This window comes from Nicotiana tomentosiformis, chromosome 8, assembly GCF_000390325.3.
Source record: "Nicotiana tomentosiformis chromosome 8, ASM39032v3, whole genome shotgun sequence".
Taxonomy (NCBI): domain Eukaryota; kingdom Viridiplantae; phylum Streptophyta; class Magnoliopsida; order Solanales; family Solanaceae; genus Nicotiana; species Nicotiana tomentosiformis.
The window spans coordinates 3,554,388-3,576,567 of NC_090819.1; the positions used below are offsets into that span (position 1 = coordinate 3,554,388).

The window sequence follows — 22,180 nt, forward strand, 5'->3', positions numbered from 1 at the left end:
AGAGAATGGTGACGTGTCGCATGTTCTTGATTAAGCGCAAGTTAAAAGAGAATGGAATGCCATAACGCGTCATATACTACAAGAACTGTGTATTTGTTATTATTCTGTATTTGTAAAATAATTTTGAAGAAAATAAAATAACATATAAACAGAAATGTAAAAAAAACAGAATTTAATCCGTGCCCACTGAATTTACAGTGTTTCCTTAAGAAATTTAATCCCCTCCTAGTACCCAAGGTTATGGATTATTTCCTCCCAGGATAGAACGAACTACACACTGGTGTAGCGATACTTCAAACCCCAGTGTTTCAACGAACACAAAGATCGATAGCAAATCACACTTACTGTTATTTTCTTTATAGTTAAAACAATGCAGAAGAAAGGAGGAGAAGTCAGAAATTCGTATGGAAAAGCTGAGAGAATGGACTGGTATTTATAGCCAATGTTGAGCTCAAACTGAAGAGGTACAACTCTTCAAAACTGAAGAGGTGCAACTCTTCAGAAGGGATGTTTGTGTAAAACGGCCATAAGTTAAATGGCTTTTACAAAAAACAAAGGGCATATACTATTCCGTTAGATTTAATATTAATTTTTCATTTAAAAAAACGGATATGTTAATATTCACTATTAACAAATAAATTTGGTCCAAAAAATTAACCAATTCATCGATCATTTGACCAAATTCGAATCCGAAGCCGAAGCCAAAGCCGAGCCGAGCGAGCGACGACGACGACGGCGTGAGGCTTGCCTTCTTCTTGACTCTTTAAGAGCTAGAAGAAGTGTTATTGTATATATATCCATCAAAATATTTTTCTCTTCCAATATAAAACAATGTCCCTTTGTCAAGGAGGAAAACTCAAATATTTTTAATTTCCCTCCATTTTCCATTTACCCTCTTTTAAGCTACATTTAAGCTTAAAAAAAATCCAACAATCCCCCACATGAATGGAGAATGGCTATATCACGGAAATATGCATGAAAAACTGTGTGATTCGCAAGCAAGGATTAATTGCATCTGGATAAGTAGGTTTCCCTTTGAACTTTCCGTAGTGAACTTATGTCGGATATACTCGGTCAATCGATAGATTTGATATCTTTGAACCGTCAAACTTTGGTGTATACCTAGACAACCATAAGTCACACAACCAACCCTTAACCGTCTTTGGCTCTCATTGTTGTGTTCGTTTCAGCCATGAACACCGCTTGGTTTTATAAGTGTGTAGAGAATTGGCCTTACAAAATTCTCCTTGAAGCGGCTAACACTTCACGCTTACATAGGTGATTCCTAAACGTGTCATCCCGTAGATACACTATTTGATATACCCCGTATCAAATTTAGAAATCATTAAAAAGCCTTAATGCTTTATCCTTGGTACTGAACATTGTCTCATCACGAGAATGGACCAAACTTTTAGTTGACAATGTTAAACCGTCATTAATGACTTTGTTTGATCTCGTTGAACCTAGATGTTGGGATCTCCAGTCTTCTAGGTAGAGTTACTGCCACAATGGCTTGTTCTCGGCCATAGTCTCATTTCCCTCGATAATTTCTCAACTACCTCTCTAGTTAGGCCTTTTTAAGTGGATCCGATACATTATCGCTTGACTTTACATAGTCAATCGTGATAATTCCTCTAGAGAGTAATTGCCTAATGTTTTATGTCTTCGTCGTATATGAAGAGATTTACCGTTATACATCACGCTCACAGCCCTTCCAATTGCCGCTTGACTATCGCAATGTATGCATATTGGTGCCAACGGTTTGGGCCAAAATGGAATGTCTTCCAAGAAATTTCGGAGTCATTCAGCTTCTTTACCGGCTTTATCTAAGGCTATGAACTCAGCCTTCATTGTAGAGCGGGCAATACAAGCTTGCTTGGACAACTTCCAAAATACTGCTCCTCCACCAATAGTGAATACATATCCACTTGTGGACTTAGAATCAGTTAAATCGGTGATCCAATTTGCATCACAGTATTCATCATTCATCGCAGGATATTTACTGTAGTGCAAAGCAAAGTCCTGGGTATGTTCTAAATATCCCAAAACTCGTTTCATTGCCATCCAATGAGATTGATCTGGATTGCTCGTGTATCGACTCAATTTACTTATAGCACAAGCTATATCTGGTCATGTACAATTCATGAAATACATTAAGCATCCCAACACGCGAGCATAATCCAATTGTGATATGCTTTGGCCTTTATTCTTTGCTAATGTAAGATTTACGTCAATTGGAGTCTTTGCAACTTTAAACCCCAAGTGCTTCAATTTTCCAAGTACTGTCTTAATATAATGAGATTGTGACAATGTCAGACCTTGAGAAGTCTTATGGATTTTAATCCCCAGAATTAAATCAGCAACCCCCAAGTCCTTCATATCAAACTTACTAGTTAGCATACGCTTAGTCACATTTATGTTGGCAATGTCATTACTCATTATCAGCATATCATCCACATATAAGCAAACAATGACTATGTGATTTGGAATATTTTTAATGTATACACATTTATCACATTCATTTATCTTAAAACCATTTGACAACATTGTTTGGTGAAATTTTGCATGCCATTGTTTGGGTGCTTATTTTAGTCCATAAAGAGACTTAACAAGTCTACATACCTTCTTTTCTTTACCTGGAATCACAAACCCTTTAGGTTATTCCATGTAGATTTTTTCCCCCAAATCTCCATTTAAGAAGGTCGTCTTAACGTCCATTTGATGAATTTCAAGACCATAAACTGCAGCCAATGCTACTAACATTCGTATGGACGTAATTCTTGTAACTGGAGAGTATGTATCAAAATAATCAAGATCTTCTCGCTATCTATACCCTTTGACTACAAGTCTTGCCTTATATTTATCAATAGTGTCATCATTTTTCATTTTCTTCTTAAAAATCTATTTAGAACCCAAAGGTTTATTTCCAGGAGGATAATCAACCAATTCCTATGTATAGTTGTTCAATATGGATTCTATTTCACTATTGACTGGCTCTTTCCAAAATAATGATTCCGAAGAAGACACAACTCCTTTAAATGTTCGAGGCTCATTTTCCAATAAGAAAGTCATAAAATCTGGTCCAAATAAAGTAGACATTCTTTGGTGTTTACTACGTCTTGGATCCTCCTGATTAAATGTACTTTCTTTTGTTTCTTCCCGAGGTCGTTTAGATCCTTCACCAATCGACTCACATTTCTTTTTATACGGGTATATATTTTCAAAAAACTCAGCATTATCTGATTCTATAACCGTATTATTATGAATGTCGGAATTTTCTGATTTATGAACCAGAAATCGATATGCTTTACTATTGGTCGCATATCCTATGAAAACACAATCAATGGTTTTCAGTCCTATTTTTAATCTTTTGGGTTTAGGAACTTGTACTTTTGCCAAACACCCCCACACTTTAAAATAATTCAAGTTGGGCTTCCTTCCTTTTCATTTTTCATATGGAATGGATGTGTTTTGCTATGGGGTACTCGATTTAGTATCCGGTTAGCCATAAGAACAACTTCCCCCCACAATTTCTGTGGCAAACCAGAACTTATCAACAATGCGTTCATCATCTCTTTTAATGAACGATTCTTTCTTTCCGCAATCCCATTGGATTGGGGCGTGTAAGAGAACGTTTTTTGATGAATAATTCCATATTCTAAATATATTCCTTCAAAAGAAGATTCATATTCACCACCCCTATCACTTCTTATCATTTTGATTTTCTTATTAAGTTGCGTTTCAACTTCATTTTTGTATTGCCTGAATGCGTCTATTGCTTCATCTAGCAATATCGAGTATTGTCATCAATAAAAGTTATGAAATACTTCTTTCCACCGCGAGATGGTATTGACTTCATGTCGCAAATATCTGCGTGAATTAAGTCTAAAGGATTTAAATTCCTTTCAACTGACTTATAAGGATGTTTAACATATTTAGATTCCACACATATTTGACATTTTAATTTGTCGCATTCAAACATAGGCAATACTTCCAAATTAATTTTTTTCCGTAAGGTTTTATAATTGACATGAATCAAACGTATATGCCATAATTCATTTGACTCAAGTAAGTAAGAAGAAGCTGAAATTTTATTATTATTCTCAACAACCATTACATTCAGCTTGAAAAGGCCCTCAGTGAGGTAACCTTTTTCTACAAACATCTCATTCTTACTTATTATAAACTTATCGGATACAAAAATACAATTAAACCCATTCTTAACAAGAAGTCCAGCAGAGACTAAGTTCTTTCTAATCTCGGGAACATGAAGGACGTTGTTCAAAGTCACCACCTTACTAGAAGTACAATAACAACAACAACCCAGTAAAATCCCACTAATGGGGTCTGAGGAGGGTAGTGTGTACGCAGACCCTACCCTTACCCCAAAGGAGTAGAGAGGCTGTTTCCGAAACCACCTTACTAGAAGTCATTTTCATAAATATCTTCCCATATCCTTCAATTTTGTCCATTGCAGAATTTCCCATAGAAAGTGTCTCTTCGGGTCCAACAAGAGTATATATAGCAAACGCTTCTCTAACAACACAAACATGGCGAGTGGCTCCAGAATCAATCCACCACTCTTAGGATTTCCCACCAGGTTGCATTCAGAAAGCATAGCACACAAGTCATCAACATCTTCGTGCTTTTCAACCATGTTTGCTTGACCCTTCTTCTTATCTTTCTTTGGAGCATAACAATCTGTAGATCTATGTCCAGTTTTTTTCATAGTTGTAGAAATTTCCGTTGAACCGCTTCTTGCTTGGGTTGCTTTTCGGTCCATAGGCCTTCTTCCTCTTTCTATCCTCAACAATGTTTGCTCCCATTATTGTTGAGTTTCCACGGCCTTTCTTTTCAGCAGCTTTGTTGTTCTCTTCGATTCTCAACCGAACAATGAGATCTTCAAGGGACATCTCCTTCTGTTTATGTTTCAAGTAGTTTTTGAAGTCCTTCCACAAATGAGGCAACTTCTCAATCATTGCTGCAACTTGGAATACTTCATTGATGACAAGACCTTCAATGAAAATTCTGTTAGTAGAAATAATATAATTAATACTTTCAATATTAGTATTAATTTGACTTATACCTTCAGCAAGGAGATCGTGAATAATCACTTGCAATTCCTGGACTTGGGTAATAACAGACTTGCTATCTACCATTTTATAGTCCAAAAGTTTAGCGGCAACGAATTTCTGTTTTGTATTTTCTTTCAAACGCTATCCACAGTTGTTTTGACGTCTCCATATTACTATAGACGTTATACAGATCGTCCTTTAGTCCGCTAAGAATGTAATTCTTGCATAGAAAATCAGAATGCTTCCGCGACTTAGTCACGAGAAAGCATTCATTTTCTGGAGTTTCGTCGGGCAGAACATGAACATCTTCCTTAATGAACTTCAGCAGACTTAAAGTCGTCAAGTAGAAGAACATCTTCTACTGCCACCGATTGAAATCAATCCCGAAAATTTTTTCGGATTTTTCTGTTGGTGCCAATGCCGGTGTTGTTCGGCTTGTCGATGCATTGACACTCACCATAGGAACAGTCTGGTTCCCGTTGTCATTCGTCATTTTTGTAAAAGAATGACACAAACAAACATTAAAATCACGTAGATTTTAATCTCCACTGGAGTAGAAAACCACACAGATTTTAGTTTCCAGAAACAGTGAATATAACACAAATACAGAAAATATTAAATTCCTTAAGCTTGTTATTATTCTGTATTTGTAAAATAATTCTGGAGAAGATAAAATAACATATAAATAGAAATGTTAAAGAAACCGAATTTAATCCGAGCCCACTGAATTCACAGTGTTTCCTTAAGGAATTTAATCCCCTCCAAGTATCCAAGGTTATGGATTATTTTCTCCCATGATAGAACGAATTACACACTGGTATAGCGATACTTCAAACCTCAGTGTTTCAGCGAACATAAAGATCGGTAGCAAATCACACTTACTGCTGCTTTCTTTGTAGTTAAAACAATGTAGAAGAAAGGAGGAGAAGTCAGAAGTTTGTATGGAAAATCTGAGAGAATGGACTAGTATTTATAGCCAATGTTGAGCTCAAAGTGAAGAGGTACAACTCTTCAAAACTGAAGAGGTGCAACTCTTCAGAAGGGTTGTTTGTGTAAAACGGCCATAAGTTAAATAGCTTTTACAAAAAAACAAAGGGCATATACTATTCCGTTGGATTTAATATTAATTTTTCGTTTAAAAAAACGGATATGTTAATATTTACTATTAACAAATAAATTTGGTCCAAAAAATTAATCAATTAATCGATCATTTAACCAAATCCGTAGCCGTAGCCGTAGCCAAGCCGAGCGAGTGACAACGATGACGGCGCGAGACTTGCCTTCTTCTTAACTCTTTAAGAGCTAGAAGAAGTGCAATTGTGTATATACCCATCAAAACTTTTTCCTCTTCCAATATGGGACAATGTCCCTTTGTCAAGGAGGGAAACTCAAATATTTTCAATTTCCCTCCATTTCCCATTCACCCTCTTTTAAACTACATTTAAGCTTTAAAAAAAACCAACAATATTAACTCTAGGATGTAAGTTGGGTGTCATACTTGATTTTCTTACAATAATAATAGGTCAAACATAAGTAGAATAACATTTACAACAAGACTCGGAATTAAGGCGACCTTCATATATCCCCAAAAGGCATGATCTTCGGAGTATGTATAGGGTGGATCCATCTAATTGTTTCTTCTAGCATGATTTCTTAACTTTGAAAAAAAAAAATATTGGAATCATAAATTAATAGAAAGTGACAAAAATTATAAATAATTCATATGAAAAAATAATTCAAAAATTATAGTCAGAGGATTTAGTGTTTCGACTTCCAAACAGTATTACTATTGTTCATTGTGAGATCGATGTAATTAATATATACTCAAATGAATATAGGTGTCTCTTTTTCAAGAGTTTAAATTTTTAGATGAAGCGGATCAAAGCATTTGGAGATGATGAGTTCAAATCTCACCATCAATTTACGTACTTAAAGATTCATGCAGAATGTAAGAATTGAATAAATAAATTAAAGAGTCTCTTCCGTAATATTTTATACTTTTAAAAAAGATTATTCGCTCAAATTCAACATGAGGAGTAATGACCACAACGGGGTGTGGTGCGACGAATGAGATCCCTCCAACATTAACCAGATATCTCGAGTTCGAGCCCTAGAAATGGAAAAACCCCTAGTAAGGAGAGCTTCATCCTTTAGAACTTGTTTAGATAGTTGTTACAAATATACTATATTGTATTGTTATTTTAAATAATGAGCCTATGCGATATTGCGATGCGAATTTAAACTTTCATTGTGCTAGTTATCACGATCAAGTTAAAGAAATTATTAGCATGATGTTTCTAAGAGCGATGAGTTGGAGGAATACTTGACACTGGTCGAAGGTTTCGCATTGCCAAGCTGAAGGAACCCTAAAGCCGATGGAAGAGGATATATAGTTGGCAAATCCTTGAAAAGTTTCATATCCAGAAGGCAACTTATGGTGGTGATAGTGGTGGTGCTAAACGACCATGGTGGTAGTGCGTCATCTTGTCCTTTCACTTGGAATGAAAATTTTGAATTCAGAAGCTGTAGGAGTGATAAGAAATGGATATTGGATCTATCAATCCCAAAAACTATTTCATGAGATAAGGGATGCCTAAAACAAACATAAGGAGACCAAATTCCTATACAACAACAACAACATACCCAGTATTATCCCACACCCTGGGGTCAAGGGAAGGTAGTGTGTACGCAGGCCTTACCCCTACCATGTGAGGATAGAGAGGTTGTTTCCAATAGACCTTCGGCTCAGGAAAACATGAGCACCACATTAATGAAAATATAGACAAGAAGGGACAGTACCAAAAAGCCATAAAAAATCAGAATAAAGACAACAAGATAGTAAGGTGATCAACAATAAAAGAAAACAACGGTTAGTCATAAAAATCTATTACCAACAGAAAGCGAGACTGCGTGCCAATACTAATGTTATTAACACTCTAGACTACCTACTCTACTACCCTAATCCTCGACCTCCATGCCTTCCTATCAAGGGTCAAGTCCTCGATCAGCTGAAGTTGCGCCATGTCTTACCTAATCACCCCTCCCCACCTCTTCTTTGGCCTACGTCTACCTCTCCGTAGGCCTTCCAATGTCAATCTCTCACACCTCCTCACCGGGGCGTCTGTGCTCCTCCTCTTCACATGACCAAATCACCTAAGTCGCGCTTCCCGCATCTTGTCCTCAATAGGGGGCCACACTCACCTTGTCGCGAATAACCTCATTTCTGATCCTATTTAACTTGGTGTGCTCGCACATCCATCTCAACATCCTCATCTCTGCTACCTTCATCTTCTGGACATGAGCGATATTGCCTGGCCAACACTCAGCCCCATACAACATCGTTGGCCTGAGCATCACTCTGTTAAACTTACCTTTAAGTTTTGGTGGCACCCACACTCCCCTCCCCTTTTGCGACCAAATTCCTATCTCACAGCTAATGTGGGAATTCTAATACCAACCCCACCCCCACCCCTTTACGGCACGCCCAGACCCTGCCAACTGGCGCATGGGTCTAATACCATGTAAAGAAATAGACTAAATTCCATTCATGCAACCAATGTGATACTTCTAACAGCATGTAATGGGATCTGTAATACCATTCAGTTAATTTTCTAAACCTCGTAGATTAGTCCGCAAGAATTTCTTCATATGACTAGGCAGTACAACAATCTCCATCATGAGGAAACAAGCAACCAAGAATCTGCCTCCACATACCCATCCTCGGCACAAATCCGTGTCTCACCATCTGCCTCAACGCCCAGTCTAAATCGCCAAGAAGCTTCCCATTACAAAGGTCATGTATCAACAGCTTATAAGACTCAAAACTTGGATTCACCCTCTTATCAATCATGACATCCATAAAATCTTTAGCCTCTAAATACCTCTTAGCATCAAGCAAAGCATACAACACCTCCTGATATGTCCCTGGATTCGGATCACAACCTTTCAGCATTACTTTCTTGAACATCTCAATCCCCTCGTCAACTCTACGTTGCTTCCTAAGCCCCGAAATCAACGTGTTAAACACGATAGCATCCGGTTCAACATTCTCCTTTTCCATCCTCTCTAACAAGCCCAAAGCCTCATCAACGTGACCGCGCTCACATAAAGCATGCATTATAGTCGAAAAAGTCCTCACATTGGGTTGACAATCCTGCTTAGGAAATTCATCGAACACCTTATATGCAGCATCGAGCTCCCCGCAATGACACAACCCCTTAACGATAATCTATGTTGCGTAGACTCTCTAAAATGGTACCGCACCCGTGTCGGATCCTCCAAAAATACACTACTTTTGCAGGATCCAACACGCATCCAGCGACATTTTTGGAGAGTCCCAGAGACATAGACAATAATATTCAAACAACAGGCATCAATCTCCACACCCAATTCGGAAGCACGAATATACACCTTATGAACAACATCAAATTGTTTAGTATTCACTAACAAATTCAGAACAAAATTGAAAGTTCTCACACTTGGCCAGCACTTATAATTAGGCATATCAAAAAGGGTCTCAATTGCTCTATTAATTCTACCAGCTAAATGCCCATAAATCTTAATAACATCATAGAAAAAATCATCAGAAAGTCTACACTTCCTTTCAAATTTGATCGTTTCCATAAGGGTGTCAATTGCATCAAAATACTTAGCCATTGCTAGGTTTTTGACAACTACACTATAAATGGCTTCAATGGGTTTGTAATCTTTTCGTTTTGAGATTTGATTAAGTACATTTAGAGCTGAATTTGGGTCTTTGAGATTTTGGAAAATTTTGATGACCTCATTTGGGCTTAACAAATCTTTGTAGTATATAAGGTTGACTTCATCAAAATTTTGTATTTGGAATGATGAAAATGGACATGAATGTGGAAAATATAGTGGAGATTGAAAGATTAATCTGTGGATAATGGGTCTGTAAGAGAGAAAACGAACTAAAAACATTGTTTTATCGTCCAAAAGAAGTAGAATATGTGCAATAGCAATAATTTCAATATATACTGACAGTTTTTACAGAAATCAGCTCTGATGTGAATATTTACTCATACGTCAAATCAAATAATTTAATTTAAAATTGATAAATAAAAATATGTGTATGAATATATCATGCATTTGTTGGCTTGATATAAACATGAGTAAGTTTTTACTGATTTCAGATTTCAATATGTATTGATAAAGAAACATTATTTTTTATGCAGTTATTCACCTATGCTTAATTACTTAACTTGTAATTGGACCATTGATTTGAAATTTGATATTTTCCCTCATATTATGAGTCAAAGATTGAATAAATAAAATATTAACTTGTAATTGAACCATTGATTTGAATTTCGATATTTTTCCCCATATTATGAGTCAAATATTGAATAAGTAAAATATTAATTTGTAATTGGATCATTGATTTGAATTTCGATATTTTTCCCCATATTATGAGTCAAAGATTGAATAAATAAAATATTAACTTGTAACTGGACCATTGATTTGAATTTCGATATTTTTCCCCATATTCGGAGTCAAAGATTGAATAAGTAAAATATTAACTTATAACTGGACCGTTGATTTGAATTTCGATATTTTTTCCCATATTATGAGTCAAAGATTGAATAAGTAAAATATTAACTTAGGTTGAATCCTATTGAAATATTATGGACAGGTACATCAAAATTCTAAGTTCAACCAGTTAGTATAGTAGACACAGGTTTGTGGTGATATAATTCCATCTGGTATACACTGACTAATCATAGGACAAGCACCACAAGGAATTGAACCTATTTTTCCTAGTTGGCATTTTTCGAACCATTGGTTGATAGAGTTACTCGATAACAAACTGTTCCAACAGGAATAGAACGATACTCTCCCAACCCATTGTTCTTCGGCTCTTTAATAACATTGTCCAAAACCATAGACTTCAAAATTTCACCAATTTGTTGACTTGTACATTCAACAACTTTTAGTTGAATAACCCTATGCTTCCACTAGCTAATTTTCTATCAAAACTAGCCACAATATTTTCAGAATCAACCCAACAAACATCATTCACCTTATGGTAATCAAGATTGATTGCGGGGTGCTCTTCAAGCATCCAATCGTACACGCGAACCACGCTACCCTGAGCCACACAACACCAGCCACTCGAGCTAGCTCGAATGGCCTGAGTAGTGCCCGCATCATCCCCTACTGACCGGCCTGTCATAGACTGTGCCAACCGAAGCCTATTGCCATCAAATGGAGCGCACTCAGCTGACCGAACATGATCCAAAAGGCCATAATATAGAGCTGTTACGTTTTTTCTTTAAATGGTATGAATGGGAAATGGAAGAGGCACCTTTTGGATTGCACCTCTCCATCTCACTCTTCCTTTATCTATAAATTTAGAGGCTTGGCCTCATTTTTAGATATGAAAAATCTGAAATCTTCTCCCCTCTTTCCTATATTGTTGCATTATTTTCTAAATAAACATAAGTGTCAAGTGTGATTTGCTCCGTTTGTTGAGTTCGTTGAAGTTCGATTTGAAGTGCCGCTATCACAGAATAGTTATTCCGTTCTATCTTGGGAAGAATTAATCCGTATACCTTGGGCAACAGTGAGGGGATTAAATTCCTTAAGGACACACTGTGAATTAAATGGGCTCGGATTTAATTTTGTTCTTCCTATGCATTTCTGTTTCTCTTTTACTTTACATGTTTTTTATGATTTTGAACACAGATTACCAACAATGTTAAGGAATTTAATACTTTTTTGTGTTCATCTTTTAATAGAAGTGACTCGATTTCAAAATGACCTCTTTTTGCCTAGACGATGCGTCTGTTGGCTCAGTGTCACTATTGCGAAAGTTAATTAATGTCTTTTGAAGGTAGGCGGTGAGGCAAGTGCTGCGTCACTTTGATGAAAACAAACACTGCCAAACTTGTTTCTACATTAAATCATTAATTCATGAAATTATTTGCAAAGGTTGGCCAGTTTGAAAATCCATTCCAAGTATTCTGGAATCCACTCACTTTGAATAATATTGTTCTCCATTTAAAGAGAGAATTGTGCATTCGCTCATGAAGAGGCCACCGTAAACCCATTCTTCTTCTCTTTCTATGCCTTTCATGTTGTGGGTACATTTAATTGAACATTCATAGATAAACAATTTTTAAACTTATGTGGCATGTGGTCTTACTGGTTTGATTACTTGATACAAAGTATTTCTATGTCTGGCTTTGAACTCAGAAATACAAAGGCAGTAGGTTACTGCCATTCTTATGATTAGTATCATCATGGTATGTTTTAATGATTATGTTATTGGAAAGACATAAGAAAATGATAATCAAGTGGTGCTTACTTGTTATAGCAGAAACATGTTCAATTGTTCAGAGAAGTTGAGCTATCTGTTATATTTATCTACAAGAATATGTCTTGGTACTATTCGTACTAAGATATTGCCATGTGCTTTGCGGTTTGGTTACAGAATTGAATTTGATATATTTCAATTGTTAAAACTTGAGAATATGAGAAAAGAAAGATTGAATGATCAATTCTTCCTTATCGATTGTAGCCATAGGCATGAAGTTGGATAACTTATGTGAGTGCAGTTTCCATTTCATGGTGTTTCTTAATATTCCAATGCTTCCGTCGGGGAGGACCACACATATACCCAATGGTTTGGTAAAGATTTTTATTACTTGTCTGCTCCAGAGACATGGCCTTGCGAATTGTGAATGAAATAATCTGCCATGAATTTTAATTGGTTTCTGGTAATGGCCATTGGCATTTCACTAATTTCATCCCTGAGACAAGGTCTGGAGAAATTCCATATACATGGTTTGGAATATAATATGTAGGAATGTACGTATATTTGCTTGATCAGAGTAAGAGATCAAAATATTTAAGTGTTATAATGGTTTAGTTGGGAAGCCATTTGAAAGAAAATTTAAAATATTTGTGATTTTCGACTCCTATTTTGGAGAATAAAATCCTTATGATTTTCTATTCATGTTATGGAAAATAAAATCTTTGTGATTTTCTATTCTTGCTTCGAGATTAAAATTTTAGTGATTTTCTACTCTGATTTATTATTCGATTTGAAGATTAAAAACTTCAACGTTTATTAAATTTGATTGTGTCACATATACTCGGTTTGAAGATTAAAAAAAATTCACCGTTTATTAGATCTAGTTGTATTAGATGTTACTCGGTTTGAAGATTAAAAACTTCACCGTTTATTAATTTTGAATGTGTCAGATTGGTTTGAAGATTAAAAACTTCACCATTTATTAATTCTGGCACCGTCGTGACACAAACAACAGTTCTTGTGGTTGACTCTACAACGTAATAGGGGCGGCGAATATGAATCTCCTTTTGAAGAAATATGGTTGGAATATGGAATTATTCACCAAACGACAGCCCCTTAGTCACCGCAATATAATGGAATTACGGAAAGAAAGAATAGAACGTCAAAGGAGACGATGAATGCCTAGTTGATAAGTTCTGGTTTAGCCAAAACTTGTGGGGGTAAGCTATACTTACAGCTAACAGAATACTCATTCGTGTTCCCCATAGCAAGACACAATCCATTCCATATGAAAAATGGAAAGGAAGAAAACCCAACTTGAAATATTTCCAAGTGTGGGGTGTATTTGGGTAAAGTGCAAGTTCTTAAACCCAAAAGGATAAAAATCGGATCGAGAACCGTTGATTCCATTTTCATAAGATATGCAACAAATAGTAAGGCATATCATTTTCTGGTTCATAAATTAGAAAATTCTGATATTCATATTAATACGGTAATCGAATCAGATAATGCTGAATTCTTTGAGAATATTTATCCGTATAAAAAGGAATGTGAGTTGTCTAGTGAAATATCTAAGCGACCTCGGGAAGAAGAAAAGGAAAGTACACCTAATGAGATGAATCCAAAACATAGTAAACGTTAAAGGACAACTACTTTCTTTGGACTAGATTTTCTGACATTCTTGTTGGAAAGTGAGCCTCAAACATTTAAAGAAGCAATGTCTTGCTCGAAAGCACAATGTTAGAAAGAGATAGTCAATAGTGAGATATTATCCATATTAAGTAACCGTACTTGGTAATTGGTTGATCTTCCTCCAGAAAATAAACCTTTGGGTTCTAAGTTGATTTTCAGAAGGAAAATGAAAGTTGATGGTACTATTGACAAATATAAGGCAAGATTAATTGTCAAAGGATTAAGACAACGAGAAGGTATTGATTACTTTGACACATACTCACCGGTAACGCGAATTATATCTATTTGGATGATAATAGCGTTAGCTACTGTGTATGGCCTTGAAATCCATCAGATGGACTTAAAGACAACCTTCTTAAATGGAGATTTGGAGGAAGAAATTTAAATGGAACAACCTGAAGAGTTCGTGGTTTCTGGAAAAGAAAATAAGGTGTGTCGACTTGTTAAGTCACTTCACGGACTAAAATAAGCACCCAAACAATGACATGCGAGATTTGACCAAATAATATTGTCAAATGATTTTAAAATTAATGAGTGTAAACAAATGTATTTGCGTTAAGAATATTTCAAATCATATAGTCATTATTTGATTATATGTGGATGATATGTTGATGAAGTATTTAAAATGTGGGGGCTTTTAGCTTATGCATGACAAAAGCCAATGTTAGACGTAATGTCTAAATGATATAATTTTTTAAACCCCACCAATCCTTAGTAGATATTGATATGATAGTCGGTGAATTCATTGCTTGCTCAGTCTTAGTGATGACTAGTGATGATACTACAAATTCAAAATTTGTTTACGTGCCTTTCCAGAAATGATTTGTTCTTTCTTGAACATTTATAATGTTTAGCTCTTTTATGAAAGGGTGTCACCTAGAACTCTACAACTTTTCATGAAAAGTGCATTTACATATTTTTTATAAACATATCCGTTCATGAACAAATGTATTAATATGTTGGTCTATAATGAGGTGAACCAACCGATGAATATGACCAAAATCCATTGTAAGTTGGATTTGTTTCATGAATGGAGGTGTTATAATTTGCATATCATATAGGCGTATGAATAAATAACATACAAATGCTTGAAAATAGCGGAGTGATTAATAAATGCGTTATATATTAAAAGGTTGTGGCCACAACTGATGCCAATCATTCCGGTTGTTATTATAATATACTATTACTACATTAAGTGTAGTCAATAATCTGATATGCAATCGAAAGTCGAGACGTATTAGTCTACGACATAAGAAAGTTTGCATTGAACTTTCATACCAATGAAACGAGTTTTGAGGTATCTGAAATATACTCCAAATTATGCTTTGCACTACAATAAGTACCCCACGATAATAGAGGGGTATAGTGATGCAAATTAGATCACCGATTCAACCGATTCTAAATAGTCGGTAGAGGAGCGATGTCTTGAAAATCGTCCAAATAACTGTGCATTGACCGCTCTACAGTGGAGGCTGAGTTTATAGCCTTAGACAAGGCCGGTGAAGAAGCTGAATGGCTTCGGTATTTCTTGGAAGATATTCCATTTTGGCCCAAACCTTTGGCACTTATATGTATACATTGTAATAGTCAAGCGGCAATAGGCAGGGCAGGGAGCATTATGTATAACGAAAAATCTCGTCACATTCGATGGAGACATAATACCGTTCAACTACTCTCTAGTGGTGTTATCACGATTGACTACGTAAAGTCAAGAGATAACGTGTCGGATCCACTTACAAAAGGCCTATCTAGAGAGGCAGTTGAAAGATCATCGAAGGGAATGGGGCTAAGGCCTAGGACAAGTCATCATGGCGGTAACTCTACCTAGCAGACTGGAGATCCCAAGAGCTAGGTTCAAAGAGATCAAACAAAGTTATGAATGACGGTTCAATATTGTCAAATAACTCAACCCATTCTCGTGATGAAGACAATGTTCAGAAATCAAAGTAAAGCATTAAGGTTTTTTGATGAGCCAATAAAGCTTAAAACTTTTTAATGATTTGCTAAGTCTGGCAGGATATGACCAGATAGTGTGTTTATAGGATTACACGTTTAGAAATCACCTATGTGAGTGTGAAGTATAGGCCGCTTTAAGGGGAATAAAAGTAAAGGCCCATTCTCTAAGCACTCATGAAACTAGGCGGTGTTCATGGCTGAAACGAACACAACCATGAGAATCAAAGACGGTTAAGGATTGATTGTGTGACTTATGGTTGTCTAGGTATACACCAAAGTTTGACGGTTCAAAGTTATCAAATCTACCGATTGACCGAGTATATCCGACATAAGTTCACTACGGAAAGTTTAAAGGGAAACCTACTTATCCAGATGCAATTAATCCTTATTTGCGAATCACACAGTATTTTCATGCATGTTTTTCCACATTTGTCCATTCCCCATTCATGTGGGGGATTGTTACGTTTTTTCTTTAAATGGTATGAATGGGAAATGGAAGAGGCACATTTTGGATTGCACATCTCCATCTCACCCTTCCTTTGTCTTTAAATTTAGAGGCTTGGCCTCATTTTTAGATATGGAAAATCTGAAATCTTCTCCCCTCTTTCCTACATTGTTGCATTATTTTCTAAATAAACATAAGTGTCAAGTGTGATTTGCTCCGTTTGTTGAGTTCGTTGAAGTTCTGTGATTTGAAGTGCCGCTATCACAGAATAGTTATTCCGTTCTATCTTAGGAGAAATTAATCCGTATACCTTGGGCAACAGTGAGGGGATTAAATTTCTTAAGGACACACTGTGAATTCAGTGGGCTCGGATTTAATTTTGTTCTTCCTATGCATTTCTGTTTCTCTTTTACTTTACATGTTTTTTATGATTTTGAACACAGATTACCAACAAGAGCCTCTCTGTATAGGAATTTCTTATCGATCTTCCGAGGAATATAAAGCTCACCTGTTCTGAGTAAGTTAAGAATGACGGCAAAATAATCAGGGTCTCTATCAATGAAGTGTTCATTGGTTGTGGCGTTAGAATGCAGGTTCCAATTCTCATCAAACATGGCTCCAAAGAATGAATTCCTACCATCACCTGCTAAGGTTGTGGCCGTAGTTTCAAAGATTCTGCCACCAACATTGAATTTCACCATGCACCACCAGTTAGTTCTTCTGAAGGTTCAAACTCAACAGCCATGTAAATTTGATTTTTCTTGGACTTGTTTTGGATGTTCACAACAGTTTTTATCAACTTCTTTTTGACAAGTGAAGTTAGGGTTTTGTCCACAAGAGTTGGTGGGATGTTTGATATCTCTTTTTTCACATCATATTTGGTGATTCCAAAATTCTTTTTACTTTTGATCACACTGAGCACTACATATTTAGAATCTATTAAGTCTGGTCTTTTCTCCTTCACTATTGCAGCTGCTTCTCTTGATCGTTTCATCTCAGTGAACATAGTTTGATTATATTTTGATATCTCTCGGTAAAATTTTTGGCTCCGACACGATGGTGTTTTAACACCTCACACTTGAAAATATAGCCCTTCTCTGTTAAAAAGCACGGATAAGGATCTGATTTGCCCTTTTACTATCATAAATATGCCTTATTTATCCTCTGTTTAAATTTTTTATCAAATATGTCCCTACCGTTATACATTAGGTGCATATATATCCCTTACACGTTAAAAACACCCTCCCAACTTTTAAAAGCCACGTGGCATCTCCTTATTGGACCAACTGACCCGCCCCATTTTTTATTTCAAACTCACCCGATCCAACCTCTTAAACTACACCCATCGGTAAAAAAAAAAACCTTTCTTTTCATCTCACTATCTCCTCTCTCTATCTCTAACATAAAGAGACCAAAATCTAGGATTTACTGATATAATTAATTTAGTAATTTCATTCACTCACTAATAAATTTATCTAACTTCTCTAACTTGTTTAATAGCCACCAATAAGGACAAAAGGCAAAAACTGCATGATGAAGATGAAGAAGTGGGGCAACATCCACACGAAGATATCTACCTTACTGCACAATATAGTCAAGCAAGTCAAGGCCCAGAGTTTGTTTTCATGCTTACACCGAGCGTCTATAGTGAGACTTCAAGCAGTTCATTTCCTTCTTTTGAGCATCCAGAACCCGAAATAAAACCAGCTATAAGGCCTATGGTTGTATCAGAGGAAAAAATAAGGCTTCAACAGAGACAACAGCCATCACAACCTTCAGGATCAAGGATAATTGCATTCAAAGGTGATCATAATGGTTTAAGTATTCCATCAAATCTTCCTTACTCACTAGGCAGCCTCGCATGGAAGGGAAAAGTTGCTATTACTGGAAGACAATTGGAAATGCAAAGTAGGCAAAGAATTGAGAAGTTGATGCCAAGGAAGAGAAACAAATGATGTGTGGTAGTTGAAGTTTTTTTGTTGTTTGTTTTGGGCTTGTAGTTACTGCATTATGACAGTATAATTAAACTGTTTCTTTTTTGTTTAATTTGATGGTAAATTGGAGGTCGTATTATGACCAAGGGTCTGTAAGTTTTAAGGGGTTATAATTTTGCATCTAGCAGTCCATCAGTTGGTCCAATAAGGAGATGTCACATGGCTTTTAAAAGTTGAGAGGATGTTTTTAACGTGTAAGGGATATATATGCACCTAATGTATAGCGGTAGGGACATATTTGATAAAAAAAATTAAATCGAGGATAAATAAGGCATATTTATGATAGTAGAAGGGCGAATCAGACCCTTATCCGTAAAAAGAAAAACAAAGAAAAAAATTATGGAATCTTAAACATGAAAATCTCACTTAAAAGGGTCACAAAAAACAATAGAAAGACATTATTTAGAAAGAAATCTTGTAGCAAATTGGTTTTTCTCCACTTACCGGACTTTGTGTTACCACGCCAACGTGTATTAATGCACCCTCAGCTATGGAGAAGTGGATATAATGTGAAAACCCTAATGTATATGATGTGAAACCTTAGGAGGCAGCAAGATATACGATTACTTTAATTTATAGGGTAGGATTAATATACAGGGGTTTTACTTAATCTGATGCACGTGCATAGAGTAACTAAAAGAGTGCACCCGATTGGTTCATTAGTAAAATAATAAAGAAGTGTTACTCAAATTGTTAGGTTGAAAGAATTGCACAATCAATTTCAGAATCAAACTTCTGTTGGGAATTGACACCATTTAATGGAGGCAAGAAATCATCTTAATCAGTTATGTTGAAAATTAACCGAACCGTACTGATATCCAAGAAAAATTGAGATGATTAACATGGTTTTAAAAAGTCTAATATTGATTATACAAAATAAAGTAAGGGCGGGCGGGATATATTTCTCTCTCGGCGCATGTTAGCTTAACCTGTGCCATCAATGGAAAAGAGAGTGTGAATTCCCTCGCAAAAGGCATTAATGGCCCGGGAAGCTACATCATATGGAGGAAATCACCAAAGGAAGAAAGGATCTCAGCCAAAAGGAACAAAGGACAACATGCAAGTGTCGAGCGAAGCAGTAATTGAAGGAATCACGGACCAAAGCAATGGAAAAGTAGATTACAGAGTGCTGAGAAATTAACCCCAAATCAAAGTGTGAGTAGTAATCGAAGGATGACATGGGCAGAAGAGGTGGAAGCATCAGTTGAGATGGCAACGAAGAGCTCAATTTGGGATAATTTCGACATTACCAAGGTCTCAAACGCAGGGTTCAAACTTGATTTTATTGAACCAGAAAAGCATGGTGAGTTACCTGTTTGTGAAATTGACATAGAGGACATAAGCACTGAAATAACATGCTGAAAAAATGCAGTGGTATGCTATGTATTGGGGGCACATCCTCCATTCACGGTATTGAATGGATATATACAAAGGCAGTGGGCAAAGTATGGCATTAATAAAGTAGTGATGCTGAAAAATGGTATTGTATTAGTACGATTTGACACAGAATTGGGTAAAAATGAGGTAATCCAAGGAGGTATATATCATTTTGACAACAAGACATTCATTGTGAAGGCTTGGAGTCCGGATATGAAATTCATTAGAGAAGAGCTATGCACAGTACCAATATGGGTGAAATTGCCAGGTTTGGACTTCAAATATTGGAGCCCTAAGGGATTGAGCAAAATTGGGAATTTGATTGGGAAGCCGCTGATGGTGGACCAAAACACTGAGAAAAAGATGGGCCTCAACTTTGCTATATTACTAATTGAAGTAGATATTGATACGAACCTACCTGAGAAGGTGTAATTCAGGAATGAGAAGGGAAGCCTGGTAGAACAGAGAGTACACTATGATTGGAAACCTACTATATGCAAATATTGCTAGAAGTTTGGACATGTGGACGAAAACTGTAGGAAGAAGAAAAAATCACAGCAAGAGTCTCCAAAGAAGCTAGAAGAAGAGAGGCACAATGTAGCAGAAGAACCAAAGACACAAGGATGAACACTAGCAGTAAATGAGAACTTGAAAGCAACTGAGGTTTCAAAGGAAACTGGAACAAGTAAAGGGGTTGATAAAACTCAAGGAATCAATCCACAACCTGGTAAAGGTGCATGGATTACTCCCCTGAACCCAAGCAAGCAACAATCAAATCATGGAGCAAAAGATCAGAACAAAAATGCATTCCAAGTACTGGAATGTGCAGAAAACAGCAATAGAAGACATGGAGCCAGTAAAGTTAGAAATGAGGGAGGGAGTTCTATACCTCTCTCAGGACATGTATAGCGTGTTATGTTGGAATGTAAGGGGCATAAATGGCCCAAATAAGCAAAGAGATGTACAACTCCTTTGCAGGAAAGAGGAAGTAGGACTGGTAGGTTTGGTAGAACCAAAAATAAAAAAAATAGGATTGAGCAGGTGGCAGGCAAACTGTTTGGAGGTTGGAAGTATATCACCAATCTTGAGCATCATTATAATGGAAGGATTTGGTTAACTTGGAGGCCAGATCTCTTTCAGGTTAACCAAATCTCAAGTAATGCACAAGCAATAATTTGTAGGGTGACAAGCAGGAATATAACTGTTACACTAACAGTGGTATATGCACATGATGCCAAAGAGGATAGGAGAGTATTGTGGCACTATCTTAATGATATAAGTAGAACCTGCAATGGACCATGGATCACTATGGGAGATTTTAATGCAGTGCTTAATATGGATGACAGGATTGGGGGCAACCCAGTCACAGTCTTGTGGATTGTTGGAATTGCCTCCCAAAGGAAGCGGATACACATGGAGTGACAGGCATGAGGGACAAAGGGTGATCTCTAAGATAGATTGGGCCTTTATCAATAATGAATGGCTGCTCCAGATGCCTGCATATATAGCCAACTACATGCCAGCATGCATTAGTGACCACTCTCCAATCAAGGTGGAACTACTTAATGCACCTGGAAGGATTAGCAAACCTTTCAAGTATTGTAATATCTGGGTAACTCACCCTAAGTTTTTGGAGGTAGTGACAACAACTTGGCAGAATATAGAGGCAGGATGTGCTATGCTACAAGTAGTTAAGAAGCTGAAATCATTAAAGAGGAATCTGAAGGAGCTCAACAAGCAGTATTTCAGAAACATTCTAACTGAAGCTGAGGAGGATAGAACGAAACTAGAGCGAATACATAAAGCACTGCAGTCTACTCCCAGGGATCAAAATTTGCAAGTTCAGGAGAAGGAACAATATCAGAAGTTTAAAAGATCATCATATCTAGCAGAAGGCTTCTTGCAACAGAGAAGCAAAGCAACATGGATTCAGCTTGGAGATGATAATTCTAAGTACTTCTCTGTTATTAAACATAGGAGATTACAACAGTGTATTACACAACTGAAAGATACTTCAGATGTAATACACACAGAGCCAGAAGACATAGCTAGACTGTTTGTGGAGTTTTATCAAGAATTACTGGGCAACAAAGGAGCAACTAGAACTAAAGCTTTTAAGAGTTTTTTGAGCAATGGGCATGTATTGACATTTGAACAGAAGATGGAGGTACTTCAACCATACTCTGACAAGGATGTGAAGAAGGCTATGTTTAGCATAGATAGCAAAAAGAGCCCTGGGCCAGATGGATATGGGAGTGATTTTTTCAAGAAGTCTTGGAGCATTGTAGGGAGAGATGTCACTATTGTTGTTCTGCAATTCTTAAACAACGGAAGGATGTTGAAGCAGATCAATGCAACAAATATC

The 22,180-nt window shown here is 36.5% G+C and overlaps 2 protein-coding genes and 1 pseudogene across 2 annotated transcripts; 1 reads left to right on the top strand and 2 right to left on the bottom strand.

Moving 5' to 3' along the window:
• Positions 1-7,903: 7,903 nt before the first annotated feature.
• On the bottom strand, positions 7,904-9,731 carry LOC104085118 (pentatricopeptide repeat-containing protein At3g14580, mitochondrial-like). Its single transcript, XM_070182178.1, has 2 exons — positions 9,363-9,731; positions 7,904-9,303 (listed from the first exon to the last, which is right to left on the bottom strand). The coding sequence occupies exons 1-2, from the start codon at positions 9,729-9,731 to the stop codon at positions 8,728-8,730; spliced, it is 945 nt and encodes a 314-aa protein (XP_070038279.1). The 3' UTR covers positions 7,904-8,727.
• Positions 9,732-10,733: 1,002 nt separating this feature from the next.
• On the bottom strand, positions 10,734-17,438 carry LOC117273928 (uncharacterized; annotated as a pseudogene).
• A 2,173-nt stretch (positions 17,439-19,611) lies between these two features.
• On the top strand, positions 19,612-20,442 carry LOC138896827 (uncharacterized). The gene is made up of 3 exons (XM_070182179.1): positions 19,612-19,741; positions 19,811-20,241; positions 20,326-20,442. The coding sequence occupies exons 1-3, from the start codon at positions 19,612-19,614 to the stop codon at positions 20,440-20,442; spliced, it is 678 nt and encodes a 225-aa protein (XP_070038280.1).
• The last annotated feature ends 1,738 nt before the right edge of the window (positions 20,443-22,180 follow it).